This window comes from Columba livia, unplaced genomic scaffold, assembly GCF_036013475.1.
Source record: "Columba livia isolate bColLiv1 breed racing homer unplaced genomic scaffold, bColLiv1.pat.W.v2 Scaffold_2045, whole genome shotgun sequence".
Lineage (NCBI taxonomy): Eukaryota > Metazoa > Chordata > Aves > Columbiformes > Columbidae > Columba > Columba livia.
In genome coordinates, this window is record NW_027043193.1 from 1 (window position 1) to 21992 (window position 21992).

General features: G+C 61.8%; 1 protein-coding gene across 1 annotated transcript in view; it reads right to left on the minus strand.

The window, feature by feature from the left end:
• Window positions 1–230: 230 nt before the first annotated feature.
• Window positions 231–21992, minus strand: part of LOC102089024 (sarcoplasmic/endoplasmic reticulum calcium ATPase 1-like) — a 31595-nt gene continuing 9833 nt past the window's right edge. The window contains 15 exon segments of the mRNA XM_065048128.1: window positions 231–431; window positions 3645–3730; window positions 5595–5797; window positions 8274–8428; window positions 8430–8495; window positions 11380–11463; window positions 11465–11575; window positions 11577–11717; window positions 13716–13934; window positions 15024–15149; window positions 16429–16560; window positions 16641–16743; window positions 17719–17807; window positions 18876–19042; window positions 20552–20849. Coding sequence (XP_064904200.1) covers window positions 246–431; window positions 3645–3730; window positions 5595–5797; window positions 8274–8428; window positions 8430–8495; window positions 11380–11463; window positions 11465–11575; window positions 11577–11717; window positions 13716–13934; window positions 15024–15149; window positions 16429–16560; window positions 16641–16743; window positions 17719–17807; window positions 18876–19042; window positions 20552–20849 — 2166 coding nt within the window. The 3' untranslated portion in view covers window positions 231–245.

Sequence of the window (21992 nt, forward strand, 5' to 3'; positions counted from 1 at the left end):
GGGTCAATCAATGGGGTCAGTGGTGTCAATGGGGTCAATGGGTCAATCAATGGTGTCAATGGGTCAATCAACGGGGTCAATGGGTCAATCAACGGGGTCAGTGGTGTCAATGGTGTCAATGGGTCAATCAATGGTGTCAATGGGTCAATCAACGGGGTCAATGGGTCAATCAACGGGGTCAGTGGTGTCAACGGGTCACTCAATGGTGTCGATGGTGTTGATGGGTCAACCAATGGGTCAATGGGTCAACCAATGGGGTCAATGGGCCAAGGAAGGGGGTCGGCGGGGCGGCCGTACCTGTTGAGCGCGTTGCACATCTCGATGGTGACGAGCACGGACAGCGCCATGGTCATGGGCACCGGCGACTCGAAGATGTCGCAGTCCAGCCCCTCGAACTCCACGTTGTGCTCCGTGCACTGCATGAAGTGCGTCTGCGGGCACCAGGGGCGCCGTCACCGCGGGGGGACGCCGCGGGGGTGGGGGGGACACCATGGGGACCTTGGGGGTGGTGGGGTCACCATGGGGGTGGTGGGGTCACCATGGGGATCTTGGGGGTGGTGGGGACACCATGGGGACCTTGGGGTCCCCAGGTCTACCTGAGGACCCTGGGGTCACCATGGATGATGGGGACACCCCGGGGACGTTGGGGTCACCATGGGGACGTTGGGGTCACCATGGGGACCTTGGGTGGCCATGGGGACAGTGGAACACTGTGGGGATCTTGGCGTCCCCAGGTCTACCTGAGGACCCTGGGGTCACCATGGATGATGGGGACACCATTGGGATCTTGGGGTCACCCTGGGATGACAAGGCCACCATGGGGACCTTGGGGTCTCCAGGTCTACCCGGGGATTTTGGGGACACCATGGGGACCTTGGGGACACCATGGGGACCTTGGGGACACCATGGATGATGGGGACACCATTGGGATCTTGGGTCACCCTGGGATGACAAGGCTAACATGGGGACCTCGGGGTCCCCAGGTCTACCTGGGGGTTTTGGGGTCACCATGGGGGTGGGGGGGACACCATGGGACCTTGGGGACACCATGGGGACCTGGGGTGGCCATGGGGGTGGTGGGGACACCATGGGACCTTGGGGGTGGTGGGGACACCATGGGGATGATGAGGACACCATGAGGGTGGTGGGGTCACCATGGGGATCTTGGGGGTGGTGGGGACACCATGGGGGACCTGGGGTGGCCATGGGGTGACAAGGCCACCATGGGGACCTTAATGTCCCCAGGTCTACCCGAGGACCTTGGGGTCACCATGGGGGTGGTGGGGACACCATGGGGGACCTGGAGTGGCCATGGAGTGGGGAGAAACCATGGGGGTGGGGGGACACCATGGGGACCTTGGGGACACCATGGGGGTGGTGGGGACACCATGGGGACCTTGGGGTCCCAGGTCTACCTGAGGACCCTGGGGTCACCATGGATGATGGGGACACCATTGGGATCTTGGGTCACCCTGGGATGACAAGGCCACCATGGGGACCTCGGGGTCCCCAGGTCTACCCGGGGATCTTGGGTCACCATGGGGGTGGTGGGGACACCATGGAGATGATGGGGACACTGTGGGGACGTTGGGGTGGCCATGGGGGTGGTGGGGTCACCATGGGGACCTGGAGTGACCATGGGGATATGGGGTCACCATGGGGGTGGTGGGGACACCATGGGGACCTTGGGGTCACCCTGGGATGACAAGGCCACCATGGGGACCTTGGGGTCCCCAGGTCTACCCGGGGATTTTGGGGACACCATGGGGACCTTGGGGACACCATGGGGACCTTGGGGTCACCCTGGGATGACAAGGCCACCATGGGGACCTCGGGGTCCCCAGGTCTACCTGGGGGTTTTGGGGTCACCATGGGGGTGGTGGGGACACCATGGGGACCTTGGGGTCACCATGGGATGACAAGGCCACCATGGGGACCTTGGGGTCCCCAGGTCTACCCGGGATCTTGGGGTCACCATGGGGTGTTGGGGACACCATGGGGATCTTGGGGGTCACCATGGGGTGTTGGGGTCATCATGGGGACGATGGGGACCTGGCGTGGCAATAGGGTGGGGGGGACACCATGGGACCTTAGGGACACTGTGGGGACCTTGGGGACACCACGGGGACCTTGGGGTCACCCTGGGATGACAAGGCCACCATGGGGACCTCGGGGTCCCCAGGTCTACCCGGGGACCTTGGAGACACCATGGGGATCTTGGGGTCCCCAGGTCTACCCGGGGACCTTGGGGTCACCATGGGGACGTTGGGGACACCATGGGGACGTTGGGGTGGCCATGGGACGATGGGGACACCGTGGGGACGGTGGGGACACCATGGGGACCTTGGGGTCACCATGGGATGACAAGGTCACCATGGGGACATTGGGGTCACCATGGGGATCTTGGGGTCCCCAGGTCTACCCAGGGACCTTGGGGTCACCATGGGGGTGGTGGGGACACCATGGATACAAGGTCACCATGGGGACATTGGGGTCACCATGGGGATCTTGGGGTCCCAGGTCTACCCGGGGACCTTGGGGTCACCATGGGGGTGGTGGGGACACCATGGGGATGTTGGGGACACCATGGGGACATTGGGACACCATGGGGATCTTGGGTTCCCCAGGTCTACCTGGGGACCTTGGGGTCACCATGGGGGTGGTGGGGACACCATGGGGACCTTGGGGACACCATGGGGACATTGGGGACACCATGGGGATCTTGGGGTCCCCAGGTCTACCCAGGGACCTTGGGGTCACCATGGGGGTGGTGGGGACACCATGGGGACCTTGGGGTCACCATGGGGACGTTGGGGACACCATGGGGACGTTGGGGTGGCCATGGGACGATGGGGACACCGTGGGGACGGTGGGGACACCATGGGGACCTTGGAGTCACCATGGGATGACAAGGTCACCATGGGGACATTGGGGTCACCATGGGGACCTTGGGGACACCATGGGGACATTGGGGACACCATGGGGATCTTGGGGTCCCCAGGTCTACCCGGGGACCTTGGGGTCACATGGGGGTGGTGGGGACACCATGGGACCTTGGGGTGGCCATGGGGACGATGGGACACCATGGGGACATTGGGGACATTGGGACACCACAGGGGACACCGTGGGGACCTTGGGGACACCGTGGGGACATTGTGGACACCACGGAGATGATGGGACACCGTGGGACATTGTGGACACCGTGGGGTCACCATGGGATGTTGGGTGGCCATGGGACGTTGGGGACACCGTGGGGACACCGTGGGGACCTTGGGGACACCGTGGGGTCACCATGGGGACACCATGGGACGTTGGGGACACCACGGAGATGACGGGGACACCATGGGACACCGTGGGGACATTGGGGACACCATGGGTTCACCATGGGATGTTGGGGTGGCCATGGGGATGATGGGGACACCGTGGGGACCTTGGGGACACCATGGGGACGTTGGGGACACCGTGGGGACATTGTGGACACCATGGGACACCACGGAGATGATGGGGACACCGTGGGGACACCGTGGGGACACCATGGGGACGTTGGGGTGGCCATGGGGACGATGGGGACACCGTGGGGTCACCGTGGACGTTGGGGACACCGTGGGGACACCGTGGGACGTTGGGGACACCGCGGCGCTCACCAGCTGGTGGTAGGTGACGCTGGGCCCGTCCTCGGCGTACAGGAACCACCAGGCGGCCGCCCCCACCGTGGCCGCCCCCACGTACCCTGCGGACGGACGGACGGACGGCGTCAGCGGGACAGACGGACGGCAGCGGGGACACGGGGACAGACACCGGGACACCTTGGCCTACCTTAGGCCTACCTTGGGCCTCCCCTGGGCCCGCCCTGGGCCTAACTCCAGGCCCACCCTCAGGCCTATTTTGGGCCTACCCAGGCCTACCCCCAGGCCTACTTTGGGCCTAACTTGGGCCTAACTCCAGGGCCACGCTCAGGCCTATGCCAGGCCCACTTTGGGCCTAACTCCAGCCCTACTGTCAGGCCCACCCTCAGGCCTACCTTGGGCCTACCCCAGGCCTACTTTGGGCCTATGCTAGGCCTAGCTTAAGGCCTACCCCAGGCCCACTTCAGGTCCACCTCAGGCCTACCCCCAGGCCCACTCTGGGCCTACCCCCAGGCCTACTTCAGGCCTACTTTGGGCCTACCTTGGGCCCACCCCCAGGCCCACTTTGGGCCTACCCCGGGCCTACCTCAGGCCCACTTTAGGCCCACCTCAGGCCTACCTTGGGCCTACTTCAGGCCTACCTCCAGGCCCACCCCTAGGCCTACTTCAGGCCCACCTTGGGCCTACCTCAGGCTATCTTAGGCCTACCTTGGGCCTACATCGGGCCTACCCCAGGCCTATCTTAGGCCTACCTTGGGCCCACCCCCAGGCCTACTTTGGGCCTACTTCAGGCCCACCTTAGGCCTACCTTGGGCCTACCCCAGGTTTACCTTGGGCCTACCCCAGGCCCACCCTCAGGCCTACCCCCAGGCCTATCTTAGGCCTACCCCAGGCCTACTTTGGGCCTAACTTGGGCCCACCCCCAGGCCTACTTTGGGCCTAACTTGGCCCACCTCAAGCCTACTTTGGGCCTACCCCAGGCCTACTTCAGGCCTACTTCAGGCCCACCTTGGGCCTACCTCGGGCCTACCCCAGGCCTATCTTAGGCCTACCTTGGGCCCACCCCCAGGCCTACTTTGGGCCTACTTCAGGCCCACCTTAGGCCTACCTTGGGCCTACCCAGGTTTACCTTGGGCCTACCCCCAGGCCTACCCTCAGGCCTACCCCCAGGCCTATCTTAGGCCTACCTTGGGCCCACCCCCAGGCCTACTTTGGGCCTACTTCAGGCCCACCTTAGGCCTACCTTGGGCCTACCCCCAGGCCCACCCTCAGGCCTACCCCAGGCCTATCTTAGGCCTACCTTGGGCCTACCCCAGGCTTACCTTGGGCCCACCCCCAGGCCCACCCTCAGGCCTACCCCCAGGCCTACTTTGGGCCTACCCCAGGCCTATCTTAGGCCTACCTTGGGCCTAGCCCAGGCCTACCTTGGGCCTACTTCAGGCCCACCCCAGCCCCATCCCAGGCCTACTTTGGGCCTAACTTGGGCCCACCTCAGGCCTACTTTGGGCCTACCCCAGGCCTATCTTAGGCCTACCTTGGGCCTACCCCAGGCCTACTTCAGGCGTACCCCCAGGCCTACTTTGGGCCTACCTTGGGCCCACCCCCAGGCCTACTTTGGGCCTACCCCAGGCCTATCTTAGGCCTACCTTGGGCCTACCTCGGGCCTACCCCCAGGCCTATCTTAGGCCTACCTTGGGCCTACCCCAGGCCTATCTTAGGCCTATCTTGGGCCTACCTCGGGCCTAGCCCAGGCCCACCTCAGGCCCACCTCAGGCCTACTTCAGGCCCACCTTGGGCCTACCTCGGGCCTACCCCAGGCCTATCTTGGGCCTACCTTGGGCCTACTCGGGCCTACCCAGGCCCACCTCAGGCCTACCCCCAGGCCTATCTTAGGCCTACCTTGGGCCTACCTCGGGCCTACCCCAGGCCCACCTGGGGCCTGCCCGTCCCCCGCGCGGCCGGGCTCACCGCCGATGGCGAGGTAGCGGAAGAAGAGCCAGCCGCTGATGAGCGGCTCCTTGGGGCTGCGCGGCGGCTTGTCCATGATGTCCAGGTCGGGCGGGTTGAAGCCGAGCGCCGTGGCCGGGAGCCCGTCGGTCACCAGGTTCACCCAGAGCAGCTGCACCGGGATCAGCGCCTCGGGCAGCCCCAGCGCCGCCGTCAGGAAGATGCTGGGGGGGGGGAGGGGAACACAGGTCAGGGTGGGGGTGGGGTGGGGGATGGGGGAGGGAATGGGGGAGGGGTGGGGGATGGGGATCAGCGCCTCGGGCAGCCCCAGCGCCGCCGTCAGGAAGATGCTGGGGGGAGGGGGGGAGGGGTCACAGGTTAGGGTGGGGGAGGGGATGGATGGGGGTGGGGGATGGGGAACACAGGTCAGGGTGGGGGAGGGGATGGGGTGGGGGATGGGGGATCAGCGCCTCGGGCAGCCCCAGCGCCGCCGTCAGGAAGATGCTGGGGTGGGGAGGGGGAACACAGGTCAGGGTGGGGGAGGGGTCACAGGTTGTGGTGGGGGAGGGGGATGGGGGAGGGGGAGGGGTGGGGGATGGGATGGGATGGGATGGGATGGGATGGATGGATGGGGTGGGGGGTGGGGGATGGGGATGGGGAACACAGGTCATGGTGGGGGAGGGGATGGGGGAGGGGGTGGGGGTGTGGACAGGGGGATGGGGATGGGATAGGGATGGGGGGTGGGGATGGGGGATGGGGGGAGGGGATGGGGTGGGGGATGGGGGATCAGCGCCTCGGGCAGCCCCAGCGCCGCCGTCAGGAAGATGCTGGGGGAGGGGAACAGGTCAGGGTGGGGGAGGGGATGGGGTGGGGGTGGGGGAGGGGCACAGGTCAGGGTGGGGGAGGGGATGGGGTGGGGGATGGGGGATGGGATGGGGGAGGGGTGGGGGATGGGGGATCAGCGCCTCGGGCAGCCCCAGCGCCGCCGTCAGGAAGATGCTGGGGTGGGGGAGGGGGCACAGGTCAGGGTGGGGGAGGGGATGGGGTGGGGGAGGGGGAGGGGGGAATGGGGGAAGGGATGGGATGGGGTAGGGGGATGGGGGATGGGGAACACAGGTCAGGGTGGGGGATGGGGGAGGGGTCACAGGTTGTGGTGGGGGAGGGGATGGGGAGGGGATGGGGTGGGGGATGGGGGATCAGCGCCTCGGGCAGCCCCAGCGCCGCCGTCAGGAAGATGCTGGGGTGGGGGATGGGGAACACAGAGTCAGGGTGGGGGAGGGATGGGGGAGGGGATGGGATGGGGCGGGGGATGGGGAGGGGTGGGGGATGGGGGGGATGGGATGGGGTGGGGGTGGGGGATGGGGGTGGGGAGGGGATGGGGTGGGGGAGGGGGGATCAGCGCCTCGGGCAGCCCCAGCGCCGCCGTCAGGAAGATGATGGGGGGAGGGGGGGAGGGGGCACAGGTCAGGGTGGGGAGGGGATGGGGGTGGGGGAGGGGGAGGGGTGGGGGATGGGGAACACGGGTCATGGTGGGGGATGGAGGTGAGGGAGGGGATGGGGGGATGGGGATGGGATGGGGTGGGGGATGGGGTGGGGGATGGGGTGGGGGATGGGGGAAGGGATGGGGTGGGGGATGGGGTGGGGGGGTGGGGTGGGGGATGGGGAGGGGTCATGGTGGGGAAGGAGGGAGGAACTGGGGGGGTGGGGAAGGGGAACTGGGGGGGAATGGGGGGTGGGGGAGGGGACATGGAGGAACTGGGATGGACTGAGATGGACTGAACTGGGAGGTCACTGGGATGGACTGGGATGGACTGGACTGAACTGGGATGGACTGGGATGGACTGAACTGGGAAGGACTGAACTGGGATGGACTGAACTGGGATGGACTGGGATGGACTGGGGGCTCACCAGACCACCTCCCCCACGTTGGAGGAGATGAGGTAGCGGATGAACTGGGATGGACTGGGATGGACTGGGATGGACTGGGATGGACTGGGATGGACTGGAATGGACTGGGAGGACTGGGATGGACTGGGATGGACTGGGACGGACTGGACTGAACTGGGATGGACTGAACTGGGGTGGACTGGGATGGACTGGGAGGACTGGGGGCTCACCAGACCACCTCCCCCACGTTGGAGGAGATGAGGTAGCGGATGAACTGGGATGGACTGGGATGGACTGAGATGGACTGGGATGGACTGAACTGGGATGGGACTGAACTGGGATGGACTGGACGGACTGAGATGGACAGGACTGAACTGGATGGACTGGGATGGACTGGGATGGACTGGGATGGACTGGATGGACTGAACTGGGATGGACTGAACTGGGATGGACTGGGACGGACTGAGATGGACAGGACTGAACTGGGATGGACTGCGGATGGACTGGGATGGACTGAGATGGACTGGGATGGACTGAACTGGGATGGACTGAACTGGGATGGACTGGGACGGACTGAGATGGACAGGACTGAACTGGGATGGACTGGGATGGACTGGGATGGACTGGGATGGACTGGGATGGACTGAACTGGGATGGACTGAACTGGGATGGACTGGGACGGACTGAGATGGACAGGACTGAACTGGGATGGACTGGGATGGACTGGGATGGACTGGGATGGACTGAACTGGGATGGACTGAACTGGGATGGACTGGGATGGACTGGGAGGACTGGGAGGACTGGGGGCTCACCAGACCACCTCCCCCACGTTGGAGGAGATGAGGTAGCGGATGAACTGCTTCATGTTGTTGTAGATGGCGCGCCCCTCCTCCACGGCCGCCACGATGGTGGAGAAGTTGTCGTCCGCCAGCACCATCTCGGACGCCGTCTTGGCCACGGCGGTGCCGGGAGCCCATGGCGATGCCGATCTCCGCCTTCTTCAGCGCCGGCGCGTCGTTCACGCCGTCACCCGTCTGGGGACGCCGACGCGTGAGAGATCCACGTGCACCCAAACCCGCGTGAGATCCACATGGACCCAAAACCCGCGTGAGATCCACATGGACCCAAAACCCACCTCAGATCTGTGATAGACCCCAAAACCCACGTGAGATCCACCATGGACCCCAAACCCACGTGAGATCACCATGGACCCCAAACCACCTCAGATCTGTGATAGACCCCAAAAACCACGTGAGATCCACATGGACCCCAAAACCCACGTGAGATCCACATGGACCCCAAAACCCACGTGAGATCCACATGGACCCCAAAACCCACCTCAGATCTGTGATAGACCCCAAAACCCACGTGAGATCCACATGGACCCCAAAACCCACGTGAGATCCACCATGGACCCCAAAACCCACCTCAGGAGATCCATCATGGACCCCAAACCCACGTGAGATCCACCATGGACACCAAAACCCACATGAGATCCACCATGGACCCCAAAACCCACGTGAGATCCACCATGGACCCAAAACCCACCTCAGGAGATCCACCATGGACCCCAAAACCCACGTGAGATCCACATGGACCCCAAAACCCACGTGAGATCCACATGGACCCCAAAACCACGTGAGATCACCATGGACCCAAAACCCACGTGAGATCCACCATGGACCCCAAAACCCACGTGAGATCCACCATGGACCCCAAAACCACGTGAGATCCACATGGACCCCAAACCACGTGAGATCCACATGGACCCCAAAACCCACGTGAGATCCACATGGACCCCAAACCACGTGAGATCCACCATGGACCCCAAAACCCACGTGAGATCCATCATGGACCCCAAACCCACCTCAGGAGATCCACATGGACCCCAAAAACCACCTCAGGAGATCCACATGGACCCAAAACCCACAGCAGATCTGTGATAGACCCCAAAACCCACATGAGATCCACCATGGACCCCAAAACCCACGTGAGATCCACCATGGACCCCAAACCACGTGAGATCCACATGGACCCCAAAACCACCTCAGGAGATCACATGGACCCCAAAACCCACCTCAGATCTGTGATAGACCCCAAAACCCACGTGAGATCCACATGGACCCCAAAACCACGTGAGATCCACATGGACCCCAAAACCCACGTGAGATCCACATGGACCCAAAACCGCGTGAGATCCACATGGACCCCAAAACCACCTCAGATCTGTGATAGACCCCAAAACCCACGTGAGATCCACATGGACCCCAAACCCACCTCAGGAGATCCACATGGACCCCAAAAACCACCTCAGGAGATCCACATGGACCCCAAACCCACAGCAGATCTGTGATAGACCCCAAAAACCCACGTGAGATCCACCATGGACCCCAAAACCCGCGTGAGATCCACATGGACCCCAAAACCCGCGTGAGATCCACCATGGACCCCAAAACCCATGTGAGATCCACCATGGACCCCAAAACCCACGTGAGATCCACCATGGACCCCAAACCACGTGAGATCCACATGGACCCCAAAGCCCACGTGAGATCCACATGGACCCCAAAACCCGCATGAGATCCACCATGGACCCCAAACCCACGTGAGATCCACATGGACCCCAAACCCACCTCAGGAGATCCACATGGACCCCAAATACCCACCTCAGGAGATCCACATGGACCCCAAACCCACAGCAGATCTGTGATCACCTCAGATCTATTGTAGACCCCAAACCCACCATAGACCCATGGGAGACCCCAACATGACCTCAGCTCCATGGTAGAGTCCAACCCCACCATAGACCCATGGTGGACCCCAAACCCATCACAGACCATGGGAGACCCAACCCCACCATAGACCCATGGTAGACCCCAAACCCCACCATAGACCCATGGGAGACCCCAAACCCCATCACAGACCCATGGTGGACCCCACATGACCTTGGCTCAATGGTAGAGTGCAAACCCATCTCAGATCTATTGTAGACCCAACCCCACCATAGACCCATGGGAGACCCCCAAACCCCATCATAGACCCATGGTGGACCCAACATGACCTAGCTCCATGGTAGACCCCAGCCCCACCATAGACCCATGGAGGACCCCAAACCCCACCATAGACCATGGTAGACCCCAAACCCACCTCAGCCCCATGGTAGACCCCAACATGACCTCAGCTCCACGGTAGAGTGCAAACCCACCATAGACCCATGGGAGACCCAACATGACCTTGGCTCAATGGTAGACCCAAACCCCACCATAGACCCATGGTGGACCCCAAACCCCATCACAGACCCATGGGAGACCCCAACCCCACCATAGACCCATGGGAGACCCCAGCCCATCATAGACCCATGGTGGACCCAAAACCCATCACAGACCCATGGTAGACCCCAAACCCCACCATAGACCCATGGTGGACCCCAAACCCTATCACAGACCCATGGTGGACCCCAAACCCCACCTCAGCCCCATGGTGGACCCCAAACCCCACCATAGACCCATGGTAGACCCCCAGCCCCACCATAGACCCATGGTGGACCCCCAAACCCCATCACAGACCCATGGGAGACCCCAACCCCACCATAGACCCATGGTGGACCCCAAACCCACCATAGACCCATGGTGGACCCCCAACCCCACCATAGACCCATGGTGGACCCCAAACCCCATCACAGACCCATGGGAGACCCCAACCCCACCATAGAGCCATGGGAGACCCCAGCCCCATCATAGACCCATGGTCGGACCCCAAACCCCACCATAGACCCATGGGAGACCCCCAGCCCCACCATAGACCCATGGTGGACCCCAAACCCCACCACAGACCCATGGTGGACCCCAAACCCCACCATAGACCCATGGTGGACCCCAAACCCACCCTCAGCCCCACGGGGGACCCCGGAGCCCTCACCATGGCGGTGATCTCGTCGAAGGACTGCAGGAACTCGACGATCTTGGACTTGTGGGCGGGCTCGACGCGCGCGAAGCAGCACGACCCGGCGGCACGCCTCGCGCTGCTCGGCCGGCGGCAGGTCGTCGAACTCGCGGCCCGTGTACGCCTTCCGGCCACGTCCTCGTCCTCAGCCGAAGATGCCGATGCGGCGGCAGGATGGCGATGGCCGTGCCCTTGTTGTCGCCCGTGATCATGATGACGCGGATGCCGGCGTCGCGGCACAGCCGGATGGAGCCCATCACCTCCTTGCGGGGGGGGTCCAGCATCCCCACGCAGCCCACGAACGTCAGGTCGGTCTGGGGGGGTGGAGAAGGTTCTAGGTGTTCCATATAGGGGCCAAGAACCGTAATATGGGGTCTTTGTAGGGCCAGGAACCAACCCAAGAAGGTTCTAGGTGCTCCATGTGGACCAAAAACCATAATAATGGGGTCTTTGTAGGACAGGAACACCAAGAAGTTCTAGATGTCCATGTGGGGCCAAGAACCATAATAATGGTGTCTTTGTAGGGCCAGGAACCAACTCAAGAAGGTTCTAGGTGGTCATGTGGGACCAAAAACCATAATAATGGGTCCTTTGTAGGGCCAGGAACCAACTCAAGAAGGTTCTAGGTGCTCCATGTGGACCAAAAACCATAATAATGGGTCCTTTGTAGGGCAGGAACCAACTCAAGAAGGTTCTAGAGGTCAAGTAGGACCAAGAACTCAAGAGAATGGGACGATATGGATCCTTGTAGGACCAGGACCAAACACAAGAAGGCTCGAGGTGCTCCATATAGACAGACCCAAGAGAACGGGACATTGTGGACCCTTATATGGGTCCTAGATGCTCATGTAGGGCCTGGACCACCCCGAGGAGGTTCTAGATGCTCATGTAGACCCAAGAACCCCCGAGGAGGTTCTAGATGCTCATGTAGGACCCAGAATCCCCGAGGAGGTTCTAGATGCTCATGTAGGACTCAGAACCCCTGAGAAGGTTCTAGACAGTCATGTAGGACTCAGGACCCCACGAGAAGGTTCTAGATGACCATGTAGGCCCCAGAACCCCTGACAAGGTTCTAGATGGTCTTGTAGGACCCAGAACCCCCCTGTGAACGTTCTATGTGACTATGTAGGACCAAGAACCCCCGAGGAGGTTCTAGGTGACCATGTAGGCCCCAGAACCCCTGATGAGGTTCTAGATGGTCTTGTAGGCCCCAGAACCCCTGACGAGGTTCTAGATGCTCATGTAAGCCCCAGAACCCCTGAGGAGGCTTTGGATGGTCATGTAGGACCAAGAACCCCCGAGGAGGTTCTAGATGCTCATGTAGGCCCCAGAACCCCTGACGAGGTTCTAGATGGTCTTGTAGGCTCCAGAACCCCAAGAAGGTTCTGGACAGTCATGTAGGACCCAGAAGCCCCGAGGAGGTTCTAGATGCTCATGTAGGACTCAGAACCCCTGAGAAGGTTCTAGATGACCATGTAGGCCCCAGAACCCCTGATGAGGTTCTAGATGGTCTTGTAGGACCCAGAACCCCCTGAGAACGTTCTAGGTGACTATGCAGGACCAAGAACCCCCGAGGAGGTTCTAGACAGTCATGTAGGACCCAGAACCCCCGAGGAGGTTCTAGATGCTCATGTAGGACCAAGAACCCCCGAGGAGGTTCTAGATGCTCATGTAGGACTCAGAACCCCTGAGAAGGTTCTAGATGGTCTTGTAGGCCCCAGAACCCCCAAGAAGGTTCTAGATGACCATGTAGGCCCCAGAACCCCTGACGAGGTTCTAGATGGTCTTGTAGGACCCAGAACCCCCTGAGAACGTTCTAGGTGACTATGCAGGACCAAGAACCCCCGAGGAGGTTCTAGATGACCATGTAGGACCAAGAACCCCTGAGGAGGTTCTAGATGCTCATGTAGGCCCCAGAACCCCTGATGAGGTTCTAGATGGTCTTGTAGGCCCCAGAACCCCCGAGGAGGTTCTAGATAACCATGTAGGCCCCAGAACCCCTGACGAGGTTCTAGACGGTCTTGTAGGCTCCAGAACCCCTGAGAAGGTTCTAGATGCTCATGTAGGATTCAGAACCCCTGAGAAGGTTCTAGATGGTCTTGTAGGCCCCAGAACCCCTGACGAGGTTCTAGATGGTCTTCTAGGCTCCAGAACCCCCAAGAAGGTTCTGGACAGTCATGTAGGACCCAGAACCCCCGAGGAGGTTCTAGATGCTCATGTAGGCCCCAGAACCCCTGACGAGGTTCTAGACGGTCTTGTAGGCTCCAGACCCCCCGAGAAGGTTCTGGACCCCCGTGGGGCCCGTCCCGCACCTCGTACTCGGCGAAGCGCGTGGAGTCCTCGAGCAGCATGTCCTCGCGGCGCGGCGGCGAGTCGCGCGTGGCCAGCGCCAGGCAGCGCAGCGTGTCGCGGCCCGTGCCCCACTCCTTGATCACGCCCAGGATCTTCTCCTTGGCCGCCGGCGTCAGCGCCACGCGCGCCGTGCCCACGCGCACGTAGTTGCACCGGTCGATGACGCCCTCGGGGGCTCCCTGCGGGCGGGACACGGGGGGACGTGGGGGGGCGTGGGGACGTGGTGGGACATGGGGACACGGGGGGATGTGGGGGGGTGTGGGGGGACGTGGGGACGTGGGGGGACACGGGGACGCGGGGGGACATGGGGACGTGGTGGGACACAATGGGACATGGAGACGTGGTGGAACATGGGTGGGACATGGGGACATGGTGGGACTTGGGGATGTGGTGGGATGTGGGGGGACATGGGGATGTGGTGGGACACAATGGGACATGGGGACACGGGGGGACATGGGGACGTGGTGGGACATGGGGACACGGGGGGATGTGGGGGGGCGTGGGGACGTGGGGACACGGGGGGATGTGGGGACATGGTGGGACACAACGGGACATGGAGACGTGGTGGAACGTGGGTGGGACATGGGGATGTGGGGGGACACAATGGGACATGGGGACACGGTGGGACTTGGGGATGTGGTGGGACATGGGGACATGGTGGAACGTGGGGACGTGGGGACATGGGGACATGGTGGGACACAATGGGACATGGGGACACGGTGGGACGTGGGGGGACATGGGGACATGGGGACATGGTGGGACATGGGGACATGGTGGGACATGGGGACACAGGGACGCGGTGACACAGTGACGCGGTGACAGGGTGACACGGTGACGTGGTGACATGGTGACATGGGGACAAGGTGATGCGGTGACATGGTGACATGGTGACGCGGTGACACGGTGACACGGTGACGCGGTGACGCGGTGATGCGGTGACACGGAGACACGGTGACGCGGTGACACGGTGACGCGGTGACACGGGGACATGGTGACATAGTGACGCGGTGACGTGGTGACGCGGTGACGCAGTGACACGGTGACGCGGTGACACGGGGACATGGTGACATGGTGACGCGGTGACGCGGTGACACGGGGACACGGGGACATGGTGACACGGGGACATGGTGACGCGGTGACACGGTGATGCGGTGACACGGGGACATGGTGACATGGTGACGCGGTGACATGGTGATGCGGTGACACGGGGACATGGTGACGCGGTGACATGGTGACACGGTGACGCGGTGACGCGGCGCCGGCCCCACCTTGACGAACATCTTGTTGCCCACGGCGGCGCGCGAGGCCTTGGCCGGGGAGCAGAACACAGACATGGACTTGCGGTCACGGGAGAACTCCAGCGTGAACTCCTTCTTCATCAGCTGCTTGATCACCTGCGGACACGGGGACAGCGGGGACATTGGGGACATTGGGGGCGATGGGGACATTGAGGGTGATGGGGACATTGGGGAAACAGGGACATTGGGGGTGATGGGGACATTGGGGGCAGTGGGGACATTGGGGGTGATGGGGACATTGGGGGCAGTGGGGACATTGGGGGTGATGGGGACATTGGGGGCAATGGGGACATTGGGGGTGATGGGGACATTGGGAGTGATGGGGACATTGGGAGTGATGGGGACATTGGGGGCGATGGGGACATTGGGGGTGATGGGGACATAGGGAGTGATGGGGACATTGGGGACATTGGGGGCAATGGGGACATTGGGGGTGATGGGGACATTGGGGGCGATGGGGACATTGGGAGCAATGGGGGCAATGGGAACATTGGGGAAACAGGGACATTGGGGGCAATGGGGACATTGGGGGTGATGGGGACACTGAACTCCTTCTTCATCAGCTGCTTGATCACCTGGGGACATTGGGGACATGGGGACAGTGGGGGCGATGGGAACAATGGGGGTAATGGGGACATTGGGGACAATGGGGACAAAGGGGTTGATGAGGACAGTGGGGGCAATGGGACAATGGGGGCAATGGGGGCAATGGGGACAATGGGGGCGATGGGGACAGTGGGGACAATGGGGACAATGGGGGTGATGGGGGCAATGGGGGTGATGTGGACATTGGGGACAATGGGGACAATGGGGGCGATGGGGACAATGAGGACAATGGGGGCGATGAGGACAATGGGGGCGATGGGGACAATGGGGGTGATGGGGGCAATGGGAACAATGGGGACACCCGGGGCCACCAGGAGACACTTGGGGCCACCAGCCCCTGGGAGCCACGGGGTGCAGTGGGGACACCCGTGAAGCCTTGGGGACCCCTGGGGACCCTTAGGGACCCTTGGGGACACTTGGGGACCCTCGGGGACACTTGGGGACACCTGAGGACCCTTGAGGACACTTGGGGCCACCTGGAGACACTTGGAGACACTTGGGGCCACCAGCCCCTGGGAGCCACGGGGTGCAGTGGGGACACCCGTGAAGCCTTGGGGACCCCTGGGGACCCCTGGGGACCCTTGGGACACTTGGGGACACCTGAGGACCCTTGAGGACACTTGGGGCCACCTGGAGACACTTGGAGACACCTGGGGCCACCAGCCCCTGGGAGCCACGGGGAGCAGTGGGGACACCCGTGAAGCCTTGGGGACCCCTGGGGACCCCTGGGGACCCTTGGGGACACTTGGGGACCCTCGGGGACACTCACGGAGTTGCAGGCGTTGGCGCGCTCCACCTTGGAGAGCCCGCGCACGTCGGTGTTGAACACGTTCATCTTCTCCACCAGACACGTCAGCGCCGTCTCCGTCGCCTCCCCCACCTTCTCGTACACGCCCTTGGCCTTGGGGACACGGACGGTGTCACCGGGTGGGCGGGGGGGGGGGTGGGGACACGGGGCGGGGGAGGGGCCGCGGGGGTCACCTCGTTGTAGTCGAGGGACGAGTCGTTGCACAGGGCGCAGATGGTGGCCAGTTCCACCAGCCCGTCGAACTGCCCGGCCTTCACGTGCTTCTCCTGCTTCAGCCTGGGGACGCGGGGACGTCGGGGACAGCGGGGACATTGGGGACAATGGGGGTGTTGGGGGCAATGGGGACGTTGGGAGCAATGGGGGCAATGGGGACATTGGGGGCGATGGGGACACTGGGAGCAATGGGGACATTGGGAGCAATGGGGGCGATGGGGACAGTGGGGGTAATGGGGATGATGGGGACATTGGGGGCAATGGGGACATCGGGGACATGGGGGGCAATGGAGACATTGGGGGCAATGGGGACATTGGGAGCAATGGGGGCGATGGGGACATTGGGGGCAATGGGGGCGATGGGGACATTGGGGACAATGGGGGCAATGGGGACAATGGAGACAGTGAGGGTGATGGGGATGATGGGGACATTGGGGGCAATGGGGACATCAGGAGCAATGGGGACATTGGGGACAATGGGGACATTGGGGACGATGGGGACATTGGGGACGATGGGGACAATGGGGGTGATGGGGACATTTGGGATGATGGGGACAATGGTGACATCGGGGACATTGGGGGCGATGGAGACATTGGGGACATTGGGGGTAATGGGGGCGTTGGGACGATGGGGGCGATGGGGACAGTGGGGACAGTGTCCCCGTGTCCCCCCGATGTCCCCTTATCAACCAATGTCCCCAAGACCCCCAACGTCCCCTTGTCACCCCAATGTTCCCTTGTCACCCCAACGTCCCCTTGTCAATCAATGTCCCCAAGACCCCCAATGTCCCCAAGACCCCCAATGTCCCCTTGTCACCCCAATGTCCCCTTGTCAACCAACATCCCCAAGACCCCCCAATGTCCCCAAAACCCCCCAATGTCCCCTTATCAACCAGTGTCCCCAAGACCCTCAACATCCCCAAGACCCCCAACGTCCCCTTGTCAATCAATGTCCCCAAGACCCCCAATGTCCCCAAGACCCCCAACGTCCCCGTGTCACCCGTTGTTGTCACCCGGTGTCCCCCCGGTGTCACTCACACGTCGCCCTCGGGCGCGTAGGTGGAGCCGGTGATGGAGAACTCGTTGAGGGCGCAGACGTCGCCTTCCACCTTGTCCACGATGAACATCTGGGGACACGGGGGACATCAGGGGGCTCTTGGGGACACTGGGACCCCAAGGGGACAGCAGGGGGTCTTGGGGACAGGAGAAGGTCACCCAAGATGACCCAAGGCCACCCAAGGCCACTCAGGGTCAACCAGGGCCACCCAAGACCACCCAAGATTGACCAAGACCAATCAAGGCCACCCAAGATCAACTAAGAGCAACCAAGACCAACCAAGACCAACCAAGACCAACCAAGACCAACCAAGGCCACCAAGGCTACCCAAGACCACTTAATGCCACCCAATGCCACCAAGACCACCCGATACCACCCAAGACTACTCAAGGTCAATGAAGACCACCCAATGCCACCAAGGCCACCCAAGGTCAACCAAGGCCACCAAGACCACCCAATACCACCCAAGACCACTTAATGCCACCCAATGCCACCAAGACCACCCAATGCCACCCAATACCACCCAAGACCACCCAATGCCAACAAGACCACCCAAGGTCAACCAAGACCGCTTAATGCCACCCAATGCCACCAAGACCACCCAATGCCACCAAGACCACCCAATTCCACCCAATACCACCCAAGACCACTTAATGCCACCCAACGCCACCGAAGACCACCCAAGGTCAACCAAGGTCACCAAGACCACCCAATACCACCCAAGACCGCTTAATGCCACCCAATGCCACCCAAGACCACCCAATGCCACCCAATACCACCCAAGACCACCCAATGCCAACAAGACCACCCAAGGTCAACCAAGACCGCTTAATGCCACCCAATGCCACCAAGACCACCCAATGCCACCCAATACCACCCAAGACCACTTAATGCCACCCAACGCCACCAAGACCACCCAATACCACCCAAGACCACTTAATGCCACCCAATGCCACCAAAATCACCCAATGCCACCAAGACCACCCAATGCCACCCAATACCACCAAGACCACCCAATACCACCAAGACCACCCAAGGTCAACCAAGACCACTTAATGCCACCCAATACCACCCAAGACCACCCAATGCCACCAAGACCACCCAACGCCACCCAAGCCACCCAACGCCCCCCGCGCACCTTGCAGACGGACATCTGGTTGGTGGTGAGCGTGCCGGTCTTGTCGGAGCAGATGACGGAGGTGCAGCCCAGCGTCTCCACCGACGGCAGGCTGCGCACGATCGCGTTCTTCTTGGCCATGCGCCGCGTGCCCAGCGCCAGGCACGTCGTGATCACCGCCGGCAGCCCTGCGGGCAACGGGGGCGCCGTCAGGACGCCGGGGGGGCCACCGGGCCAGCGGGGTGGCCACCGGGCCAGTGGGGAGGACACTGGCTCAATGGGGTGGCCACCAGTCCAATGGGGTGGCCACCAGTCCAATGGGGAGGTCAACAGAGCTATGGGGAGGCCACCAGTCCAATGGGGTGGCCACCAGCCCAATGGGGAGGTCAACAGAGCTATGGGGAGGTCAACAGAGCTATGGGGAGGCCACCAGTCCAATGGGGTGGCCACCAGGGCACTGATGACCCCACAGGTGCCACCAGAAGCCCATGAAGCCCATAGGTGCCACTATATGACCATTGTGAGCCCATGGGTGCCACTATATGACCATTATGATCCCACAAGTGCCACTATATGACCATTATGACCCCATAGGTGCCACTATATGACCATTGTGAGCCCATGGGTGCCACTCTAAGGTCACTATGACCCCATAGACGCCGCTATATGACCATTACGATCCCATAGGTGCCACTATATGCCCACTATGACCCCATGGGTGCCACTATATGACCATTGTGAGCCCATAGGTGCCACTATACGACCATTATGATCCCATAGGTGCCACTATATGACCATTGTGAGCCCATGGGTGCCACTATATGACCATTGTGACCCCATGGGTGCCACTCTAAGGTCACTATGACCCCATAGGTGCCACTATATGACCATTATGATCCCACAAGTGCCACTATATGACCATTGTGAGCCCATAGGTGCCACTATATGACCATTACGATCCCATAGGTGCCACTACATGACCATTGTGACCCCATGGGTGCCACTATATGACCATTATGACCCCATGGGTGCCACTATATGACCATTATGACCCCATGGGTGCCACTATACGACCATTATGACCCCATGGGTGCCACTATATGACCATTATGAGCCCATGGGTGCCACTATACGATCATTGTGAGCCCATGGGTGCCACTATATGACCATTATGACCCCATGGGTGCCACTATACGATCATTGTGAGCCCATGGGTGCCACTATATGACCATTGTGAGCCCATGGGTGCCACTCTAAGGTCACTATGACCCCATAGACGCCGCTATATGACCATTGTGAGCCCATAGGTGCCACTATACGATCATTGTGAGCCCATGGGTGCCACTATATGACCATTATGACCCCATGGGTGCCACTATACGATCATTGTGAGCCCATGGGTGCCACTATATGACCATTATGACCCCATGGGTGCCACTACATGACCATTGTGGGCCCATGGGTGCCACTATATGACCATTGTGACCCCATGGGTGCCACTATATGACCATTGTGAGCCCATGGGTGCCACTCTAAGGTCACTATGACCCCATAGGTGCCACTATACGACCATTGTGAGCCCATGGGTGCCACTGTATGACCATTGTGACCCCATAGGTGCCACTATACGACCATTATGACCGCATAGGTGCCACTATACGACCATTGTGAGCCACGGGTGCCACTCGTGAGCCCACCTTCGGGGATGGCGGCCACGGCGAGCGCCACGGCGATCTTGAAGTAGTAGATGGCGCCGCGGATCCAGGAGCCGCCGTGCACCGGGTCGTTGAAGTGGCCGATGTTGATGAGCCACACGGCCACGCAGATGAGCGAGATGACCTTGGAGAGCTGCTCGCCGAACTCGTCCAGCTTCTGCTGCAGCGGCGTCTTGTCCTGCTCCGTGGCCGCCATCTCGTCCCGGATCTTCCCGATCTCCGTGTTCACCCCCGTGGCCACCACGATGCCCACGGCCTTGCCCGCGCCGATGTTGGTGCCCTGGGGGGCAACGGGGAATGGGGACGGTGGGGATGGGGGGGGTGGGGGGGGCATTGGGGACATGGGGGTGATGGGGGCATTGGGGGTGGGGGGGACATTGGGGACATGGGGATGGTGGGGACATTGGGGTGATGGGGGCATTGGGGATGGTGGGGACATTGGGGTGATGGGGGCATTGGGGATGGTGGGGACATTGGAGACATGGGGGTGATGGGGGCATTGGGGACATGGGGATGGTGGGGGCATTGGGGGTGATGGGGACATTGGGGACATTGGGGACATTGGGGGTGGTGGGGACAATGGGGACGGTGGGGATGGTGGGGGTGGTGGGGACATTGGGGGTGATGGGGACATTGGGGGTGCAGGGGACATTGGGGACATGGGGATGGTGGGGGCATTGGGGATGATGGGGACATTGGGGGTGATGGGGACATTGGGGGTGGGGGGGACATTGGGGACATGGGGATGGTGGGGACATTGGGGACATGGGGGTGATGGGGGCATTGGGGACATGGGGATGGTGGGGGTGATGGGGACATTGGGGGTGATGGGGACATTGGGGACATGGGGGTGATGGGGACATTGGGGGTGGTGGGGGCATTGGGGGTGGTGGGGGTGGTGGGGACATTGGGGGTGGTGGGGACATTGGGGACATGGGGATGGTGGGGGTGGTTGGGGACATTGGGGGTGATGGGGACATTGGGGGTGGGGGGGACATTGGGGGTGCAGGGGACATTGGGGGTGGTGGGGACATTGGGGGTGATGGGGACATTGGGGGGTGGTGGGGACATTGGGGGTGATGGGGACATTGGGGGGTGGTGGGGACAATGGGGGTGGTGGGGACATTGGGGGTGATGGGGACATTGGGGGTGATGGGGACATTGGGGGGTGGTGGGGACATTGGGGGTGATGGGGACATTGGGGGGTGGTGGGGACAATGGGGGTGGTGGGGACATTGGGGGTGATGGGGACATTGGGGGGTGGTGGGGACAATGGGGGTGGTGGGGACATTGGGGGTGATGGGGACATTGGGGGGTGGTGGGGACATTGGGGGTGGTGGGGACATTGGGGGTGATGGGGACATTGGGGGGTGGTGGGGACAATGGGGGTGATGGGGACATTGGGGGGTGGTGGGGACATTGG